The sequence below is a fragment of the Prionailurus viverrinus genome, chromosome B4 (assembly GCF_022837055.1).
Source record: "Prionailurus viverrinus isolate Anna chromosome B4, UM_Priviv_1.0, whole genome shotgun sequence".
NCBI lineage: Eukaryota > Metazoa > Chordata > Mammalia > Carnivora > Felidae > Prionailurus > Prionailurus viverrinus.
This window is the reverse complement of record NC_062567.1, coordinates 41,031,006-41,048,656: the sequence shown is the minus strand read 5'-3', so window position 1 is coordinate 41,048,656 and position 17,651 is coordinate 41,031,006. Positions and strand designations below refer to the sequence as shown.

General features: G+C 38.0%; 1 protein-coding gene across 2 annotated transcripts; it reads right to left on the bottom strand.

Moving 5' to 3' along the window:
* Nucleotides 1-5,199: 5,199 nt before the first annotated feature.
* Nucleotides 5,200-17,337, bottom strand: CLEC12A (C-type lectin domain family 12 member A). 2 transcript variants are annotated; one of them, XM_047868658.1, is made up of 6 exons: nucleotides 17,152-17,337; nucleotides 11,576-11,674; nucleotides 11,091-11,279; nucleotides 10,012-10,163; nucleotides 8,522-8,628; nucleotides 5,200-6,463 (listed from the first exon to the last, which is right to left on the bottom strand). In XM_047868658.1, exons 1-6 carry the CDS (start codon nucleotides 17,240-17,242, stop codon nucleotides 6,286-6,288), a joined length of 816 nt encoding a protein of 271 aa, XP_047724614.1. In that variant the 5' UTR covers nucleotides 17,243-17,337; the 3' UTR covers nucleotides 5,200-6,285. The 2 variants fall into 2 exon arrangements, with proteins under 2 accessions (XP_047724614.1, XP_047724615.1); XM_047868659.1 differs by lacking the exon at nucleotides 11,576-11,674.
* Nucleotides 17,338-17,651: the final 314 nt, after the last annotated feature.

The window sequence follows — 17,651 nt, the reverse complement described above, 5'->3', positions numbered from 1 at the left end:
ATTTTGTTGAAGATTTTTGCATCTATGTTTATCAGGGATATTGGCCTATGGCGTTTTGTTGTCATTGTCGTTGTTGTTTCTTTGTTTTTCAGTGTCTGTCCGGTTTTGGTATCAGAATAATGCTGGCCTTGTAGAATATATTTGGAAGCTTTCCTTCTGCTTCTATTTTTGGAATAGCTTAGGGAAAATCGGTATTAATTCTTCCTTAAATGTCTGGTAGAATTCACCTGTGGATCCATCTGGCCCTGGACTTTTATTTTTTGGTAGTTTTTTGATTACCAGTTCCATTTTGTTATTTATAATCAGTCTGTTCAGATTTTCTATTTCTTTCTAGTTCAGTTTTAGAAGATTGTATGTTTTTTTTAGGAAAGTATCCATTTCTTCCAGGTTGTTCACTTTGTTGGCATATAATTTTTCATAGTACTTCTTTTTTTTAAATTTTTTTATGTTTATTTATTTTTGAGAGAGAGAGAGAGAGAGAGAGAGACAGAGCACAAGCAGAGGAGGGACAGGGAGAGAGGGAGACGCAGAATCCGAAGCAGGCTCCAGGCTCTGAGCCATCAGCACAGAGCCCGACGCAGAGCTCGAACCCACAAAGCACGGGATCATGACCTGGGCCGAAGTCAGACGCTCAAATGACTGAGCCACCCAGGCGCCCCCATAGTATTTCTTATCATCCTTTGTATTTCTGTGGTGTCAGTTGTTACTACCCTCTTGTTTCTGATTTTATTTATTTGGGTTCTTTCTCTTTTTTTTCTTGATGACTCTGATTAAGGGTTTGTGAATTTTGTTTACTATGGGAAGTAAATTTAAGAATTCTCTACGCTGACACCAATGGGTTAACAAGGCTTAGGGTGTGAAACCGCTGCAACGGGAAAGCTCCCAAGGTTAGCTAGTGAGATGAGTAACTTTTTATCCTTAAAGCTGCATGCTCCATCCATCTTAAACTTTAGACATAACGGCCAATTAGTTGTACCGCCTACAGGAAAACGCTTTCCAACTGGTGTCAGTATATCATTTTATTCTTTTTGGTGCAACTGTAAGTTGCTTTGATCACAACTTCGTACTCCACTTGCCCCCCAAACCCTTTGCTTCTTACACACACAAGTTAATGGTTACTATCTGATTGCTTCTGCACGTTCACCGCGTATGTAAACTCTCAAGATTCTAATAAATACGGAGAAAGGACACTTGCTCAGGGCTCTTGTCTCCCTCCCCCTCCCCACCCCAGACATTAGCCTCTCTCATTTTCACTTCTGTGTCTGCTCTCTTGCTGGACAAGAGAGAACTCCGGACTCAAAGTCTGTGACAGTTTCTCTTTTCAAAGAATCAGCTCATGGTTTCATTGATTTATTTTTTAGTCTGTATTTATTTCTGCTTGGATCTTTATGATTTCTTTTCTTCTACTCACCTGGGGCTTTGTTTGTTCTTCTGATGGTCCTTTTAGGAGTGAGGTTAGATGGTATATTTGATTTTTTCTTGTTTATTGAGGTAGGCCTGTATATACTTCTTTCTTAGAACTGCTTTCACTGTGTTCCAGAAATTGTGCACCATTGTGTAGTCATTTTCACTTGTCTCCATATATTTTTTCATTTCTTCTTTGATTGCTCCAACGACCCATTGGCTGTTTAATAGCATGATGTTTAGTCGCTGTGTGTTTGTGCTTTTTTCCAGTTTTGTTCTTGTGATTTGTTTCCAGTTGCATACTGTTGTGGTCAGAAAAGATGCATGGTATGATTTCAATCTTCTTAAATTTACTGAGGTGTGTTTTATGGCCTAATATGTGATCTATTCTGGAGAATGTTCCGTGTGCACTCGAGAAGAATGTGTATTCTATTATTTTGGGATGGAATATCCTGTGTCTATTTATTATGTCCATATTTGTCAATGTGCCATTCGAAGACATTGTCCCTTCTACTTGGAAAAGGTGGAAGGAATAAAGTGAAGCAAAATACGCAAGGACATATACAATTTCTGAAGGAAGTAGCATATTACTACATCTGTTCGCAATTGTTTGAGCAAATCGTCACATGGCCAAAAGTGACAATTAGCTGAGAAAGTGTACTCCTACTAAATAAACACAGCAAAGGTGGGGATATATAATATTCATAAGAGGAAAGAGCAGAGAGTTGGGAACCATATAATCTCAAATGATGGAAGCTCTCAAATGATGTGATTAGATTTAGGGCCTACCTCGATAATCCAGGATAATCTCCACATGCCAAGATTTTTAAGTGAATCACATCTCCATTGATCCTTTTTTTTTTTTTCCTTACAAATTAACATTTGCAGGTTCTAGGGATTAAGTCCTATTATCCTGAGTTTGTCATTTTTCAGTCTACCACAATCTGAACGGGGTAAAATTCCAAGTGGTCAAGTTCATCTGGATTCCAGATTGGGACTGCAAAACAGGAGCTTTAGGAGAAGACTATGGAATCTACTCCTTTGTGGAAGCCACCTTTGAGGGAGATGCTACCTTTGAGGAAGCAATTGTCTCTGTGGAAAATGGTTTCTCCACAAAAGTCACTGTCTGTCAGGAATCACTGTGTCTGAGGAAGCTGCTTTGTGGGACTGAAGTCACATACTTGTTAATAGACCTTTAAGTACTCTTGGTTGGCAGAGTAAGAATTGATAAAGATGGAGTAACTGGGTGTAGAGAAGGAGGAGATAGATGATGCTCTGGGGCCTACCAGACCCTTCAGCATCCACCTCCCATTCTGTTTGACTCCAACATCCTTTTGAGATTAATGATCTCTGCCTCAGTTTTATCTTCCAGTTATCCCTTGAGTTCCTCTCATGACCCATCTCTGACAATGACCTAAACAGGGAAAGGGATTCTGGGACATGTATTTCCCAGACAGGAATTTTGATGCTAATTTGACCACAGAAAATCCAACATGTAACACATTTCTGTTGATATTTAGTGTTGCCGGCCTTCAGTTTCAGCCATTTTGGTAGGAGTACCAGGACCTCACTGTATTTTTATTTTCAATTTTTTATATGGCGAATAATGACGTTGAGCACATTTTTTCCCCTATGTTTTCATGGCCATTTGAATGTCTTCTTTCAGGAAGTGACTCTTGAAGTCTTTCTGCCCATTTTTTAAAAACGTTCATTGAGGGGCGCCTGGGTGGCTTAGTTGGTTAAGCGTCTGACTTCACCTCAGGTCATGATCTCACAGTTCATGGGTTTGAGCCCCGTGTCTGGCTCTGTGCTGACAGCTCAGAGCCTGGAGCTGGCTTCAGATTCTGTGTCTCCCTCTCTCTCTGCCCTTCCCTTGCTCACGCTCTGTCTCTCAAAAGTAAATAAACATTAAAAAAAAATTTTTAAATAATAAAATAAAATAAAATAAAATAAAATAGTAAAATGTTCATTTATTTTGAGAGACAGAGCCTGAGAGGCAGAGAGACAAGGAGAGAGAGAATTCCAAGCAGACTCCACACTGTCAATGCAGAGCCCAAGTGGGGCTCAATCCCATGAAACATGAGATCAGGACCTGAGTTTAACCTACTGAGCTTAACTTACTAAGGTGCCCCATTTCTGTCCGTTAAATTTTTTTTTAATGTTAATTTATTTTTGAGAGAGAGAGAGAGAGAGCGTGTGTGAGGAAGGGTCAGAGAGAGGTGGACACAAATCTAAAGCAGGTTCCAGGCTCTGAGCTATCAGCACAGAGCCAGGAGTGGGGGCTCGAACTCACGAGCCGTGAGATCATGACCTGAACAGAAGTCAGACGCTTGACAGACTGAGCCACCCCGACACCCATGCCCACTTTTTAGAGATTTTTTTTTAATTACTAACTTGTAATTCTACCCTGACTATAAGTCCTATATAAATTTGGATATGTGTGTATTATATTCACTCAACCCAGCACATACGTGTCTTTCCAAGGGTAACTTGCATCTTCCCTTTCTTTTTTTTTTTTTTAACATTTATTTATTTTTGAGACAGAGAGAGACAGAGCATGAATGGGGGGAGGGCCAGAGAGAGAGGGAGACACAGAATCTGAAGCAGGCTCCAGGCTCTGAGCTGTCAGCACAGAGCCTGATGCGGGGCTCGAACTCACGGACCGTGAGATCGTGACCTGAGTGAAGTCGGACGCTCAACCGACTGAGCCACCCAGGCGCCCCACATCTTCCCTTTCTTAACACTGTTCTTATTTTTAGTGAAGCCTAATTTTCCTTTCTTTTTATTGTTAGTGTTTATTTCATCCTGAGAAGTCTTTGTCTGTTGTAAAGCCATGAAGATATTCTCTTATGTTTTAACTAGAAGCTTTATAGTTTGAGCTTTCAGATTTAGTTCTATGATCCATTTTGAATTAATATTTATGTATCGTATAAGGTAGATAGGATGTGCCATTTCTTTCCATGCTGACATTCAATTGATTCAACTCCATTTATTGAAAAGACAATCATTTTCTACCTCTAATGGCAGTGATAACTATTTTTATATACAAATAAGCCAATTGTATGCACATGAGCCTTTTTTTTTTCTTTTGGATTCTTCGTCTAGTCCTGTGGATATATATCTATCCTGGTATTAAATCATTCTGTTTTTTTTTTTTTTTTTACCATGGCATTAAAGTAAGTATTGGTATTCGATACTGTAATTTCTGCAAACATTCTTCTTTCCAATGTTGTCTTGGCTATTCTAAATCATGCATTTCTATGCTAGTTTTACAATTGGCATGTCACATTCTAAAAAAAAAAATTATATGAAATGTTCAGGGACTGTATTGACTGTAGAGGTAAATTTGGGAGACTTTACATCCCAAGAATATATAGAGTGTTCCAATCCAAGTGCGTGGTTACTTCTCCACTTATTAAGGTTTTCTTTTATTTTGTCAGCAACACTTGCATGCTTGGTTTCCCAGGAAGCAGATTCTGAAATCAAGGTTAGCGAGGCGGGGGGGTGGGGGTGGTTATTAGGGAGCACCCTCAGTGCAAGAGAGGGGAAGGAACCAGGATTGGGCAGAATGTTTTCCGCATTTTATTACATTTATGACTATTTTATTTTGGGATGCTGTTATAAATGATATTGCTTTTTAAATTTTTTCCATGGTTTACTGCTAACCTACAGAAATATGATTGACGTTACACCCTGACATTGTATTTTGAGGCTTTATCCAACAACTCTGATAAATTACGTATTCTAATGGTTTATAAGTTCTATCGTTTTTACGCACACACATACGCAAATATATTAGCTACAAATAAAAATGTTTTATTTCTTCCTTTCTCATGTTTTACATATTTAAATTTATTTTCCTTGCCTTATTTTCCTGCCAGGGTCTCCAGGTTACTGAACAAAATGCTAAAGGCCATTCTGATCTGGGTCCGGAGCTCAAAAGCAAAACATTCACTTTTTTACCACCAGCATGGTGTTAGGTTTACAGGTGGTTATTAGTCCTTTGTTTGGTTTGTTTTTCTTTTCACTCTTTTGATGTCACCTTCCTTTAGCAGATTAGGGAAATCTTCTGCTTCAAGTTTCCTGAGAGATTAGGTATTACGTTTTCTCAAATGCTTTTCCACATCTATTAAAATAAATTTTTTCTTTCTCTTTCTTATGTTTTTTTTTTTCCTAACATGTAAGGCAACCTGTATTGTAGCAGGATTCTCGCACAGAGAGTTGTAACACTGAGGCTTTTGAATTTCCAGGAAGCAACTTTATTCGTGCCAGCACTGCTCAGTTGGGTTCGTACCCGAAGAACTGAGCACCGAACATCATGTGGCATAGTTTTCTATACGTTTTCTATTTCTTTGTTTCCCATATACGGCAACACAAACAAACATATAGTCGATTAAGTAGTCTCAATTTACAAGGTCATGAGAGATACTGTCACGTAGGCGCATAGCCAGGTTACTTTTTTTCTCTCTCCTTAGGCAGGGGACCCTACCACAGTATTACCAGCATAAATTCTAGTTGCTCGTGATGTATTATCCTTTCGATATAATTAATTCCTAGTTTTCATTTTCCCTGATGTTCTATAAGGTGGGTATTTGCCTTGTTATTTCTGGAAAAGCGGGAAAAGTTAGCTTCAGTTTTCTGTATATTCACCCAACCCACTGAATTCATGCTCAACATAAATTGAGCCTGTATCTAGATGATAAGGTATGACTTTAGGCTCCTGTTCCATAGCCAATGAGGAGAAAGAAAGTTTACAAATGTACATGGTTAGGAGAGAAGCAGAGATTTAGTCTCATAGCATCTGTACTCCATTTGTGCGGGTCACAAGATGTATGCTCCGTGCAGTTGCCTAAATGGCAGCATAATAGCAAATTACTTGCACTAATCATATTTTTCATCTGGTATTTCACTCATTAGTGTGTTCTCAATCTTCACTGGGTTAGCCAGCTTCTCACATATAATATTCTTTGAGTCAGAGCAGAGTGTATAGGAAACATATATTGTGTCTATATATCCACAAAACATGGTGTCATCGACGTCCTTTGTATTTCGTACAAACCTAAAAGAGAAAAGAAAGAATGCGCTCAGCAAGTAGAAAGTTTGGAATGGATTCACAGGAAACAAAATTACTTTTCCACCACATCATTGCTCCTGGGTCTCCCTTGTCTAAAATACATTTTAATTATTATTTGGAGCATGAAGAGCATCCCGGCTACTCATATGTATCAGCAGATATGCAATAGCTAATGCTATCTTATTTCAGCCTGCCTCTCCCGGTTTTTTACACCTGGAATATTTGCTGTCTTTTACTTCCAGATGGTACCGCCTCCTTTCTCCAATACTTAATATGATTTAGAGTAATACAATTCTATTAGATTCTCCAGTCTGGCCGCAGTAGTAAATCTTCGACAATGTCTCTTCAAATATTTTTCATAATCACTCAAATCAAGAATTAACCTAATATGTGACACCCTCAGTTCAACATCATCTCCAAGTGACATTTCCCCCCAAGCCATTTTTTCAGAGATTTTATTCCGAAGTTCTGAATAATTACCAGCTCCTAATATAAGATTACTGAGCAAGGACTATGCATCCAAGACAAACTTATAAATTGAAAATATTATCTTTTGGGAAAAAAATGTAGTATCAATGCTTGGGTCAACAAATAATGATCACCAATAATCATTATTAATGATTAATAAGTAAGCTCATCAGTTCATAACAAATAAATAAGTTCATCAGTTAAATTTTCAAAAGTGAAATTTCCTTATTGGAAGTGACATAATACAGATGTTATTGATCACAACCCCTTTCCAGAAATAAATCCCAAAAATAACATTATTAATAAAAAACAAAATGAAATATACATTCATATATACACATGTATATACATCATATATACATACATATATGTATATTCATATATATTCATATACATACATATTCATATATATTCATATACATCCATATATACACATATATACGTTCATATATAATTATATATTATATACGTATATAAGTATATAACGTGTATATGTTATTATATACTTTTTTATTTTGGTATTATTTCTTAATAATTAAAAATATATACTATGCTTTCTATTCCACCATAGATTATCTTCCCATTAGCAATAATAACAAATAAACTCATGGAAATTCTTCTTTTTCAAAACAAGATTTCATCTGTACTCTCTCCTGATGTACACATTACCGTTACCGCTAGTCCTTTACCCCAAATGAGATTTTAAAAATATATATCCTTCCGTCCTCCATTTGTACACATAGTATCCCCCCTTTATTCTGTCATTGCAAACTCCCAAAGACACAGCTGCTTAGTCTTCCTGACCCATATTCTTACATCTACTATTCCTATCTGAAGGAAAAAAAAAACAAAACAAATACATCAATACTTGCATTTGCTTCTGGCCCACTGTGAGGAGTGTGCAGGAATCTCAGGGTATTTAGTGTGGCTGGACCCCAACATAACTGCCCTGCAGTCATACCTGCTTGACGTGTCCTCAGCCGACAAATATGTATAAATGTGTGGGCTTGTGGTAGTACACTGCAGGTTGACGTTCTGGTTTCCTTCTTTAGTCTAATCCTGTCTCTTTCCCAATTTTCAGGCATTATAAAATACAAATGGGAATTTTGACATTGTTTTTATATGTGCTTTGTCTGTCTCTCCTCCCCTCATCACAGGTAGAACAAATATAACATATGAATCAATTTATAACGGTATAGTTATGAGCACTTTCTTAATATATTACATGACAAAATATTTTATGTATGCCATATATGTAATATACCATGCCCATGCTCATTGTATCCTCTTTGCTGGAAGTGTTTTAGTCTATCTCTAAATTTTTCACTCAAAACGGCCATTTTAAATGTCGCTTACAACACAAATTTCAGAGCTAAAATGTATCTTTGGTTCACTAGTGACCTGTCAAGATAATGAGAAGTCGTTTGTGGCAACGTTTTTGCATCATTAAGCGCATTAAAGATGTTGAGGGTGCAGTTTCAACCACAGCTCGTTTAAATTGTAATCTATAACGCTAATGGAGAGCACACCTTTACTCCAACCAACTACAAAAGTTCAATAAGAATAAAGACTTACCAGTCAGAGGAGAAAATTGTCTCATCCACTATCTTGTAATCTGCATAATATTTTCTGGGAGATAACCCCAGCCAGTATCTACGTAAGTTCCTGGATTTTACAAATTCCTACAAGAAATAGAGGTTGAAAACAAAAACAAAAACAATTGTCTCCCATTTCTGTGTATTACTTCACAACATAATTTGTGACAAATTACTGTTTTAAGGTAACATCTTTTGACATTATACTACTACTTTTTGAGGTCATTAGAAAAAAAAGGAAACAAAGTGCCCCTTACTATAAGACTCCCTGCGACACTTATATATCATTTACTGCTTCACTTGGAAAAGTATCTACCGGTCCATGCATTACTTTAACTTAGGCTCTGTGAAGTTCACCAACTTCAAGATTCAAATATAGAGCAGTAGTCTAGGGGCAAAGGAGGTGGTTAACCACTAAAACACAAGTTAAGAGAAACAGGAAAAGCAGGAGAAAAACATAGCAAAGTCAGACGAGAAGTGGTTACAGACTAGAATTTAGATCCAGTCCAGACTTTTGTAGCCAAAGTAAGGTTTTCTCACTCATATCCAGACATTTTTTTTTTTTTTGAGTAAATAACTATGAGTGGATCCTTTGAGAAGGACGGGGTGTAGAAGCGACCATAGTTTCATTTCCCCTGCTGCTATCAAGGCGGACAAAGATTCTCACAGTAGGGAAGCCGAGACTTTGGGGAACATGAGTTTTTTTCCTTAAATAATATTATCCAATATTATCCAATTATTATTCATAATAATATTATGAATATTATCCAAGAGAACAGAAATGCCGAGGAATACGTAATGGTATGGAGATACCACTTAGATATTAGAGAAAAAGAAAATGAATAAATATAAATACATAAATACACACATACATCTTCTACAGAACTCACTTTTCCTGGAACCCAGGGAATCAGTATAACATATCCGCTTGGCACTTGCCTTTGACCTCCCATCTTAATCCCTACTTTTTTATACATATGTTATCCAACCTATCTTCTTATTGTAGGTTGTGGCGTTGACTTTTTCTCTTAGTTAAAAAAAATACAAAATGGTAGAAACAAAGAGTCTTCTCGATGTAAATTTTATGGAATTGTAACCCTTAAGAATGATTTCCAGGTCTTCTATTTTTTTAGATAAATTCTCAGAAATTGTGTTCTGAGAGTTGATTCTAAAGTTGTGGTTTGGAAAGGCTCACAGCCCAAAAGATTCTGGGTACCCCAAATCTACCCATCTGCCCAACCTCTGAGAGTCCATGGATGTTAAGGTCCTAAGCTACGGTTTGGGATCACACCTCGGATATACTACCTCGCAATAAACGTCCTAAGTGTCAGTCACCTCATACCCTAATTAAAATAAGTGGGAATCATGTCTGGATTAGTACAAATTTTCTCCAACACGCCTCAATCCTCTCTATTCTATGATGGGAAAAGTGACTTCCTTCTTCCCAGGCAGAGATACAGGGGATCTTACCAATACACTTTTGTTCTTAATCATCAATAGGCTGGCATTTTGAGCAGAACAGAACATGGCATTCTTTTGCCATGTGACATAATTCTTAGTTACTAGGTAACAGTTGTCCTCATGCCATATCCACTTCTTTGGGCAAGGTTTACATTTGTGCTCTGAAAGAAGAACGTAGTTTCATTTGGTTTGGGTTGATGATCTTCATTACTCTCATTATTCCCATTGTCCTCTGTGTTGAATTTACCAAATTTACTTGTCTTTCTTGCTTTTACATGAAAGGCGAAGAACCTGAATCTTGTGTTCCAGGTCCCTGTATACCACCGCAGTGCGTCCAAAACATAATCTGAACAATACATTTCAAATTAAATGTCCAGGGTACTCCAGTGTATTTTCTTAACTCCGGAGTCCAGAATACTGATGAATTAATTTACTTTTCTCTCTTTGCCATTTTTTAAATTACTACATGGCAATGAAAGCTAATCACAAAAACATTGTGTGGTAAGAATCAACCCCGCAGCCTGCATCAACCCATCTCCAACTAGGGCGTTTCTGGCTGTCTGACATTGAATACTTGGGGGAGTTTTCAAAAGCACGAAGAACATATTTTAGTTATAATAACCATAGGAACTTTAGAGATATTGAAAGACCAGTTACTCCCAATTCGAATGGCAAGACTTAACTATTTCTTTGCTATTGATTCTCATCAAACATTGACTGACGTTTAGGAACAAGGTCACCTATAAAGACCTTCTCTTCTATCCTTTAAGAAGGATATAAAGAGGTGACTTATCCTCTCCTCATTTTCTATTGACCTCAGTGCCAAGAATAATAGTAAATTTCAGATTAGAGAAACTGTAGGTGGTCTAATATTTTATTAGTTGTTATCCTCCGATAATTTGGGGCCTACAGTTGTTATTTTCTTATTTTTCTTTGCACAGTGAGTCCTTTGTCAAGTACGTTTAATTCCTCTCTCCAAATAATGGCATCCCAGGGAAAGGCTGCTAGCTTCTGATGAAATAATTCTCAGTGACTCCAAGGTTTTGTTCATTGTCTAATAAATAGCTCACAGAGGAATATAGGATTACCTGGTTCTCTTTGGTAAAGCTCATGACATAATTTGGTGGCTATTTCTTGCAGCGTGAGAGATAGGTTCCTGATCATCTGGGAACTATTCATGCTATGCATCAATTGTACAGAAACATTTCTCTGAAGTTCTTCTTTGATATTTTGTAGTTTATTCAATTTTCTCATTTCTTTCTTCAAAGTTATGTAAACTTGAGGTAGAAAAAAAAAAAAAGAAAAGAAATGACAAAATATTTTAATCCCTCAACCCACCCATCACCTTCTTTCTGCTGAACTAGTATTATGCCCGTGGGCGATGGAGGGAAGGAGTCACTTCACGGGAGTGAGGGAAACAGACTACCGTATTTAAGTACCTAGCTGTCAATACCTTTTGTGGGTATCTCACCTACAACCATCCCAAAGCCTCAAATCAAGAGTATACTGTCTTGTGAAACTCATAGAATTCTAAGTGTCTTTCCCTTTCCGTCAAAACATAGGTAATACGTACATACGCTTCCTAAGATTCCTAGTCCAATCAGCAGCAGAAGGCATAGGAGAATCAGAGCCAAGGCTCTCTGATGCCACACATGGGAAGTAGCAGCAGGTGCTGTGGAAAGCAAAATGAGGGAACAGGCCGGAAATGGTATGTATCTTCATTTGAATAATTCATTCATTCATTCATTCATTCATTCATTCATTTTGCCTTTATTTCTTTCTGCCTCTGGAGTGAGTAAAAACTCCAGGCCATTTAAAAATAGCTTTTCAAAGAATAAGTAAAAAACATGTTGCTAATTGTTTTGCACACAAACTCGTTCTCACAGGAGAGGCCGTTAATGGGTAGGCTGATCCAAGACACAAGGAGGCAAAGATGGGATTTAAAAAGGAGACTTGAGAAAACCAACGTATAATATATAATGTATCTTTTCTGTACAAATTTGGGGGAAAGGGGGAGCTGGTGACTAATAGAGAGGTCAATCAGAGCAATCCTGTCTTGAGTAGATGATTGTGATTGTCAAAGAAAATCATTTGTTATTTAGGTTCTTCCTCCCCAGATCCTGAGAATTTGGCTGTGGAACATAATTGATAGACTGTCTCTTGTAATGTCTCCGTGTGTCCTCCCTTCAGCCAAACCGTAGGCCAGATCGATATCATTTCTACATCCGAATTTCTTCATATTATTAGCAACAAACTTCTGCTGGATGTTTCTCTTTTGCTAAACACAGAAACCCTCAAATAGATCATTTCCCTATTTAAAAAAAAAACAAGAATTGCAAACTTTATATTATAAATTATTCATTATTAAATCACTACTTGATTTAAATTATCATCATTGGTATATACATGGATACTAGATGTTTCCAAAAATATAATTCAGGAATAACATGATAAGCTCATTATATTTCTGATCTGTGTTATGTCCCACATCTCTTAGTTGCTGCTGTAACATTGTGAAGTTTAGAGAGAATTGAAAATATAATGTAAAACAGATTTTTAGACTTTGAACAATAGTTAACAGTGAAAGAACTATATAGTCAAGATCTTATCTAAGGTGAAAAATATGACTTCAAGTGCTATCTTTCGTAAGAATTATGTTCTCATCTATTTATGTATTCAATTAGTCAAAAGTTCTGTTCAACAGGAAAGGTTTAATGAAGACAGGAAAATAATTGAGTTGTGTTTTGCTTGTTTGTTTGTTTTGTTTTTTTGGAAAGATCACTGTTACTGCCTCTGGACAACAAATTCATCATAGGGCTCAGTGTTGGAAGCAGGGAGAACAGCAAGAAAACTATTGTAGCATGCCATTTGAGAGAGGATAGTAGTTTGCTTTACTAGGAATAGAGAATGTGATGGCCCACGAATCCATTAAGAATACATTTTGAAGTTAGAATCTATAGGCCGAATTTATGAAATGTTTCCAAGACGTTTTTTCCTTGACAGAGGTGGTAGATAAGAAACATACACACTTAGAGGCAGTATAGTGAAGTAACAAAAAAAAAAAAAATGCACAGCACATTCCTAGGGCTAGGGTGCCTGGGTTTGTTTTTTTTTTTTTAATTTTTTTTTAACATTTATTTATTTTTGAGACAGAGAGAGACAGAGCATGAATCCGGGAGGGTCAGAGAGAGAGGGAGGCACAGAATCTGAAACAGGCTCCAGGCTCTGAGCTGTCAGCACAGAGCCTGATGCGGGGCTCGAATTCACGAACCGTGAGATCATGACCTGAGCCAAATTCGGCCACTTAACCGACTGAGCCACCCAGGCGCCCCAGTGTGCCTGGGTCTGAACGCTGGATAAGCTACTTTTCACATGGGACCTTGGACAAGTCATTGAATGTCCCTGGGCTTACTTTCTGCATTGGTTAAAAAAGAAAGCCATAAAATACCAGAGATTAAGTGATCTAATATTGGTAATACTATTAGAACACTGCTGGCACATAGATGATCGTATTTAATATGTATTTGTATTTATATTTACATTTATATTCATATTTAGATTTAGATTATTTATATTTAATGAGATGAGGATGATTAGGGAAAGGAAACAGTTTTAGGGGAATTTTTTTTTAAATATACTAAACTTTCAGGTACAGTGTGATTTTGAATGTTGTATTTCCCAATATTTCTTTACCTTTTTTCTCCCTTTAGTACTCTATGTGTCTTTCATTTAACTTAACCTCCAAAAGAAATAGAAATTTGGGGGCGATATATGGTTACTTAGTAGAAAACCAAATGACATTTAAAAAAATTTTTTTTTAACGTTTATTTATTTTGGAGACAGAGAGAGACAGAGCATGAACAGGGGAGGGGCAGAGAGAGAGGGAGACACAGAATCGGAAACAGGCTCCAGGCTCTGAGCTGTCAGCACAGAACTTGACAAAGGGCTCGAACTCACGGACCGTGAGATCATGACCTGAGCCGAAGTCGGACACTTAACCAACCAAGTCACCCAGGCGTCCCCCAAATGACATTTTTTAAAGTTTTCTCTGTCTCTCTTTTTTCTCTCTGTTTCTGTCTTTCAGACACACACACACACACACACACACACACACACACACACTTTTCCTTTCCTTTCCTTTCCTTTCCTTCTTTCCTTTCTCCCTCTCCCCCCTTCCTCCCTCACCCTCCCTTTCTTTCTTTTCTTTCTCTTTTCTTTTCTTTTCTTTCTCTTTTCTTTTCTTTTCTTTTCTTTTCTCTAATAATTAGGCTTAACATACCAGAATTGTGGTGTGTGTATGTATGTGAGTATTTTGTAGCCTCCAGTAAACATTGTTTTTTCCTTTTCTAAATGATGAGTTAGATTCTGGAAACATTAACTGCATCATATGGCTATAAAAATCACATTGAAATCAAGTATCAAACTATTAAGTTCTGCTGAACAGTTCAACCAAAGCAGTCACTTCTTTTTAAATTAAAAAAAAATTTTTTTTCATGTTTATTTATTTTTGAGAGAGAGAGAAAGAGACAGAGCATGAGCGGGGATTGGGCAGAGAGAGAGGGAGACACAGAATCCGAAGCAGGCTCCAGGCTCTGAGCTGTCGGCACAGAGCCCGACGTGGGGCTGGAACACACGAACGGTGAGATAATAACCTGAGTCCAAGTCAGATGCTTAACCAACTGAGCCACTCAGGCGCCCCCAAAGCAGTCACTTCTTAAATGCCATATATAAAATGAGAAAATTTAATCCAAAATGTAACCCATACTAGGGAAACTAAATTAAGTAAAGATTTATGAAAAAGAGCTCTATCCCCATTCAACCATAATATTCCCTGAGCTATTATCTCATCATTCAAAGAATGAATACACCTAACAGTAAGCTAATGAGATGTGATATAATCTGATTTTATGAATAATATGTCTAACAGTGTGGTAACACGTTCATTCACAAAATTTGAATTTGTAGATCTAAACACTATTATCTCACTCTTTATCTACCATTATAGTTTAATGTTAAAGAAAACTTCCTCACCTTTCAGTCTGAAGTTCATGCACTCCTATGTAATTACATATTGCTACAGAGGACTGCTTAACATCTTTCTCTGAACAAAATTTGATTTCTCAGATGGTAATGGTCAAATTGGAGCAGTTAAAAGTAACAGAAGTTAAATTCCTTTTAATACACCTTTCCGAAAAATCTTCTTGACCTTATTTATTATTGTCATTCTTTTTGAGAGCCTCTCATTTTCATTTTTGGCACCTGGAACTGAAAATATGGTTAACTTGGGGCACCTGGGTGACTCAGTCCGTTAAGCGATCGACTTTGGCTCAGGTCACAATCTCACAGTTTGTGGGTTCGAGCCCCGCATCGGGTTCTGTGCCGACAGCTCAGAGCCTGGAGCCTGCTTCGGATTCTGTGTCTCCCTCTCTCTCTGCCCCTCTCCTGCTTGCAGTCTGCCTCTCTCTCTCTCTCTCTCTCTATCAGAAATAAGTAAACATGAAAAAACATTAAAAAAAAACAAGTGTGGTCAACTTTAAATATTAAAGAAATATGTACTAGGTTAAATGAATAAGCAAAAAATGATGAATGAAATCGTGGCCAAGAATAAAACATTTTACGGGCACTTGGGCGGCTCAGTTGACTAAGCTTCTGACTCTTGGTTGGGGCTCAGGTCATGAACTCGCAGTTTGTGGGTTCAAGCCCCTTGTCAGGCTCTGTACTGGCAGTGTGGAGCCTGCTTGGGATTCTTTCTCTCTCTCTCTCCCTCTCTGTCCCTCCCCCGCTTCTCTCTCTCAAAAAGAAATGAACATTAAAAAAAGAAAACCTTTTATTGGTGTATTTCCCATCTTTATTTATCTATCTTTCATTGAAACCTCACAAAAGAATCATTAAACATGTTAGCCTTTTTCAAAAGGGCACAATTAGCATATACTAAATTATGGCTGCAAGCTCATAATTAAGCAGGTATTTTTATCCTATTTTATAGATGAGAGCACAGAGCTTCAAAGGGTCAAATGAGTTATTCACCTCTGATCGGTTCCGAACCCTCTCCTCCATAATTCCAGCAGGTCAATAAAGTAGAGAGGCTTCCCCAATCCCCAGACATACATGTGACACTCAAGCACACCCTGTGCTCACTGAACCCTTGTTTCTCTGCTGAAAAACGGCGATGCCCAGGATTATGTCATAAGACAAATAGGATAGGGGCGCCTGGGTGGCTCAGTCGGTTGAGCGTCCGACTTCGCTCAGGTCACGATCTCATGGTCCGTGAGTTCGAGCCCCGCATCAGGCTCTGTGCTGACAGCTCAGAGCCTGGAGCCTGCTTCGGATTCTGTGTCCCCCTCTCTCTCTGGCCCTCCCCCCATTCATGCTCTGTCTCCGTCTCAAAAATAAATAAATGTTAAGAAATTAAAAAAAAAAAAAAAAAAGGACAAATAGGATAGTGCTTGTCACATGGGCCGGGGGGGAATGCGAGCCAGTTTTCTTATTGTATTTGTGACTAACTAGCATTTTCTTAGCAAAAAGAAGAATATGCACGACCATGACTCTCCCGGGCAACATGTGCTTCTTGTTCTAAGACTTCATTTCACTGAGGAAAAAAAAAAAAATGTTTCACCATCCAGTAAAATCAAAATATGAGTCTATCCCAATCATCTTGAGTGTGATGTTAAAACACAGAAACTTCGCGGAAGGTGGAGGGTTTGATGTACTAATTAGCACCTTTAAGAAAAACGCTATATAATCATTTTGTACATTAGTAGCTTTGGTCAAAATGAGAGGCTTAAATTAAAATTTCATGGAGGGGCACCTGGGCGGCTCAGTCGGTCAAGCGTCTGACTCTTGATCTCTGCTCAGGTCATGATCTCACAGTTCGTAGGTTCGAGCCCCAATGTGGGCTCTGTGCTGACAGAGCAGAGCTTGCTTGGGGTTAATCTCTCCCTCTCTCTCCCTGCCCCTGCCCCGTTTATGCTCTCTCTCTCTCTCTTTCTCTTTCACTCACTCTCTCTCTCTCTCTCGCAAAATAAATAAATAAACATTAAAAAAAAAATAAATTCACACTGAAGGATCATGGTCAATTCACTAATACCTAAGGTCTTCTACCCTTCCGCTCCTATCAACCTGCAACACCTCCCAAGCTCAGCGTCTTACCTTTGATTCCAACTGTGCCAAACTCCTGGATACTTTTCTTTCTACCGGAGTCCTGAAAATTGAGGTCTGCGTAAGTAACCTCTTCAGACATCGAGGCTATGAAAAGGAATCCCACCCCCCCCAAATTATTAGTCTTTTAAAAAGATGAAATTGAACTAACGGAGTTGAATGTCACACAGGAATTGTGGCTTTGAACTTCTGTGTGTAAACCAAAACTTACGCTTAGAAGCTTACACTTACTTCTCTTTTCGCTGTACCAATCCCGGGAGTCTACAGATGAGCTGCAGCCTATGAGAGGCCTTAGACAGATACAGACACAGTTGCAAGACTGAAAGTTTTTTTTTTTTCTTATCTCTTCCTTTTTCTCATTTCTCAATATCTACCAACTACCAAAAGTGGCTTTCAAAATTGTTTTGGATATGATCAGTGTCATGCAAGGGGGCACGGGTCACCAGCAACACAGGTGCAGATATACAGAATTTATTGGAGCACAGACGTTC

Coding starts and splice junctions, on each gene's coding strand:
- CLEC12A (XM_047868658.1), bottom strand. CDS start 17,242: ATGTCTGAAGAGGTTACTTACGCAGACCTCAATTTTCAGGACTCCGGT. Junction 11,280..11,575: donor AGGAATCTTAGGAAGCGTAT/GTACGTATTACC, acceptor TTCTACCTCAAG/TTTACATAACTTTGAAGAAA. Junction 10,164..11,090: donor GCTTTACCAAAGAGAACCAG/GTAATCCTATAT, acceptor TTCTTCTTTCAG/AGCACAAATGTAAACCTTGC.